The sequence below is a fragment of the Lasioglossum baleicum genome, unplaced genomic scaffold, assembly GCF_051020765.1.
Source record: "Lasioglossum baleicum unplaced genomic scaffold, iyLasBale1 scaffold0046, whole genome shotgun sequence".
NCBI classification, from domain to species: Eukaryota; Metazoa; Arthropoda; class Insecta; order Hymenoptera; family Halictidae; genus Lasioglossum; species Lasioglossum baleicum.
Window position 1 is genome coordinate 378,601 of NW_027469106.1, and position 3,675 is coordinate 382,275.

Below are 3,675 nucleotides of genomic sequence, written 5' to 3' on the forward strand. Positions count from 1 at the left end.
ACATCCAGATGCTGCAGCTTACTGTTCATTTTCAAAATTAAGACCAACGTTGCACAGACAGAGAGCTAATTTCAAACCCACAATTCCGCAATCCTTAGAAATTTTGTATGATCAGATGAAAACTTATCAACCATTGGAAAAACTAAAAATATCTGTTGTGAAGTCATTAAAAGACGAATTTGCTGTTATAAATACAACTGACGGCTTGCTAGAAGGATTAAAGAATTCAAAAGAAATATTCGTTGATGGAACATTTGCAGTAAGTAGCATAAAACTCTTAGATATAATGTTTTTGTTTAACAATTTAATTAACTTAAACTCTATATATTACAGAAGCTATTTAACTTAAATGTTTATATCAAGAATATCAGACTTTTCAAAGTAAACTTTCTGTGTATATATGATAATAATAGATAATAATAATAATAGTAGATAATAATAGTCGTCTGTAATTTTAGGTTTTACCCAAGAAGCCACACATGGGACAGCTCTACACCATCCATATACGCTACATGGATAATGTAAAACATAATTTATATTGGATTTACTTCTTAAATTGTATCCAATGCTCCTTCACAAACATAAAGAATTGCTTCTCTGCAGGGTATTGCAACTATACTTGTACTGTGCGAAACACGGACGGCTGCGATGTATACTGCCATATGGAAACAAATATTTACTTTAATACCCGAATTACCAAATAATATAAGATTCATAATGAGTGATTATGAAGCAGCTGCTGTTACAACTCTAAATGAGTTATTCCCTAATGCGCATATACATGGTTGCTGGTTTCACTATTGTCAGGTTGGTGATACTGTTTGAAGTTATATATTATCATATAAATTACAATTTTGTCTATGTATAGAAAGCTACATTTTTTGTCATACATATATGTACGATATATCGCAGGCTATTCTGCGAAAGTGGCGCAAACTTGGTTTGACTAATGTACCTAATACTGTTCTGCGTATGTCAATGTCTTTGGCTTTAGTACCTGAAACAAAATTTCAAGAAGCCTTATTAATTATACAAAAAGAGGCAGACAACATAGCAAGTAATTTCCCCAATGTTCTTTTATTTATGACTTACATGCGAATTAATTGGTTAAAAATGGCATCGCAAGTAAGCGTATACAATTGTCCGGTGCGCACTAACAATATTGCAGAGTCTTTCCATAATGTTGCTGGTCAAAAATTAGGAAAACAGAACATAAACGTTTGGGCATTTCTAGGTATAGTATTATTTAATTTTTTGCAATCAATTTATTTATAATTTAATAACTATATACTTACATCATTGTCATGTTACTCTAAATATGCGGCAGTATGTAGTTAAATGTTATTAAATTTTAGAAAAAATAAGAGATTTGCTTATGGATCAAGAATTAGATTTGAATCGGCTACAAAATGGTGTAGCGTCTCGAAAACCACGTACTCGTGAAAATATTAGTCGAAGGAAAAAAATTGCTAAAGCTCAAGCTGAATTTGATACTGGAAGGTTAACATTCTTTCTATTTATAATTATTTTTATTGTATATATGTTTATAAATTTATATGATTTTGTAGATTATCTCTAGAGGAGTTTTTAAATATATTTCATCATAAAGACACAATTTTTAAAATCAATCAAATCAGTGCATTGGCAGGTAAATATATATTGATAATTTTAAAGCTACCTCATAGAATTAAAATACTTTTTGTACAGATGAAGATATTAATGACGAAATTGCTGATGCTAACTCTTTTGCCAAAACAACTTATAATCCTACAGAAACCGGTAAATAAATTAATTTTATATTATGTAGTACGTATTATCGATTGTAGATATTATATATATTATAATGTTCTCTCCGTATATAATTTGTTGTTAAAGATAAACTAGAATGGATGCATGCAAAAACGTTACCAGGTAAATACGACTTCAGCATCATCGAATTCCTCGACAATACAGGACGGGACAGTGTCAGCAGGTTATCTCCAATCCACATATTAATCTCAACTTTTCTAAATCGTTATTATTAATATAATAAGTGGTGTCAATTATCACCAATTGTGACCGAGGTGTATCGAAAAATCAAATTTTTCATATAACCAAGCAGTACGGATAATTAATTGAACATATATTTTTTAGGCGATTATATTGTTGAAATACTTAATGATAGTTTTTGGGAATGTGAAAAAGGAGATACTAATGATCAAGAAGATAGTGTTACGTCACGCCCCACGTCCTAGGCAAAGAAGATGACCCCAGGAGGCGGCACGTGGAATTGATGAGGAAACGGTCTTTTACGCCAAGACAGCCAGACGGGCAGTCATATGCGCTAGGACACCGATAGTCATTTGGAAAATCGGCACCCGCTTGCAGTCAACGCGGATGGCGATACTTATACGTAAACGCAACGAACGCGGTGAGTTGACATGGGGTAAAGATGGATACAAGATACTGATTCTCACCGGTTTGTTGTTACGCCTTAATAATACTGTCGCAGGAGTTGTTTCCTCTGCGCTGCGTAGACCTCGTACTGTGGGTCCTCGATGCAAATATCTTCCAGGCGAGGAAGATTGGGAAGACGCAACGTAATACGTTGACGTGGTGACAGGAACGTGCTGTTGGTGATGACGCAACGAGGACGTGGCAGGATCACTGTGTCCTGGCTATCGTCGTCGTCAGAGATGTCTATGGGATCGATGATCTCATAGCGGGCAGCTGGTGTAACGTTGACAGGCATGGAACGCGAGAGATCCGCGTGGTTGATCTCTGTGTTCGGAATCGGACGGCACGGACAACCGTATACCGATACGTAATCTGACGCGTCACACTCGATATTCTCGGTCGTGACGTGTTCGACGCATGAGGAGAGAGGAGCGAAAGGAACTTGGTTTAACAACTCCTTCTCAAGAAATCCTTTATAGGAATTTTGTCTATGTTCTGAATGAAAAGGGAAAATTGGCCAGGGGTTCCCCGGAGGCGCTGGCCAGCGGTATTCCACCTGTGACTTTAATAAAATATAGTTATTGAAAAGGTCCGCTCGTTCATTGACACTACCCAAGCGGAGCGGACGAACTGGCCTCCAAGCCGGGTCACTGTGTAACGAACGAGGGCACTGTTAGAACTGTCACTATAGATCTAGCACTGCACGTATTCCTTGTGTGAACTGTCACTTGATGGAGACTTGATCGAACACTTGACCGAGAAAACACTTGACCGATCAAAATGTCGCTTGCAGACGTATTGTCTCGGCGGAGCTGTAAGCTTCTCCCTTTGTGACCGAGTTTCAATACTCAACAAGTGCACGATTGCTAATGGAAACAATTGTTCAAAATGTCGCTTGCAGACGTATTGTCTCGGCGGAGCTGTAAGCTTCTCCCTTTGTGACCGAGTTTCAATACTCTACAAGTGCACGATAAACGAAGATATAGTTTGAATATCGGAGAGAAATAGGTCACTGAATTGATTGAATTGTAAGAGAAGTCACTCGCGAAGTTCTGGTAAAATAAGATATATTATAATAATAACTTGGTTACACTTGGTTACAATTGTATTAATATAAATGTGAATATGAATTAAATGAATTAATTGCGTAGGAGTTAGTAAATGAATTAGTGTTGGAATAGAGACTGCGTTGAGTCGGAATTGGTATTGAGTTTGAATTAGAATTGGAATTAGATTTGG

At 36.4% G+C, this 3,675-nt stretch overlaps 1 protein-coding gene across 1 annotated transcript; it reads left to right on the top strand.

Annotated features, from left to right (window-relative positions):
- The first annotated feature begins 327 nt into the window (after positions 1 to 327).
- On the top strand, positions 328 to 2,209 carry LOC143219531 (uncharacterized). The gene is made up of 9 exons (XM_076445468.1): positions 328 to 381; positions 459 to 521; positions 604 to 807; positions 913 to 1,234; positions 1,356 to 1,500; positions 1,569 to 1,648; positions 1,708 to 1,779; positions 1,876 to 1,972; positions 2,134 to 2,209. The coding sequence occupies exons 2-9, from the start codon at positions 480 to 482 to the stop codon at positions 2,147 to 2,149; spliced, it is 978 nt and encodes a 325-aa protein (XP_076301583.1). The 5' UTR covers positions 328 to 381; positions 459 to 479; the 3' UTR covers positions 2,150 to 2,209.
- The last annotated feature ends 1,466 nt before the right edge of the window (positions 2,210 to 3,675 follow it).

Bases quoted from the DNA above. Each gene is read 5' to 3' on its own strand.
- LOC143219531 (XM_076445468.1), top strand. From the start codon at position 480: ATGGGACAGCTCTACACCATCCATATACGCTACATGGATAAT. The intron at 522-603 runs GTAAAACATAAT...GCTTCTCTGCAG, and splicing joins ATATACGCTACATGGATAAT to GGTATTGCAACTATACTTGT. The intron at 1,649-1,707 runs GTAAATATATAT...CTTTTTGTACAG, and splicing joins TCAAATCAGTGCATTGGCAG to ATGAAGATATTAATGACGAA.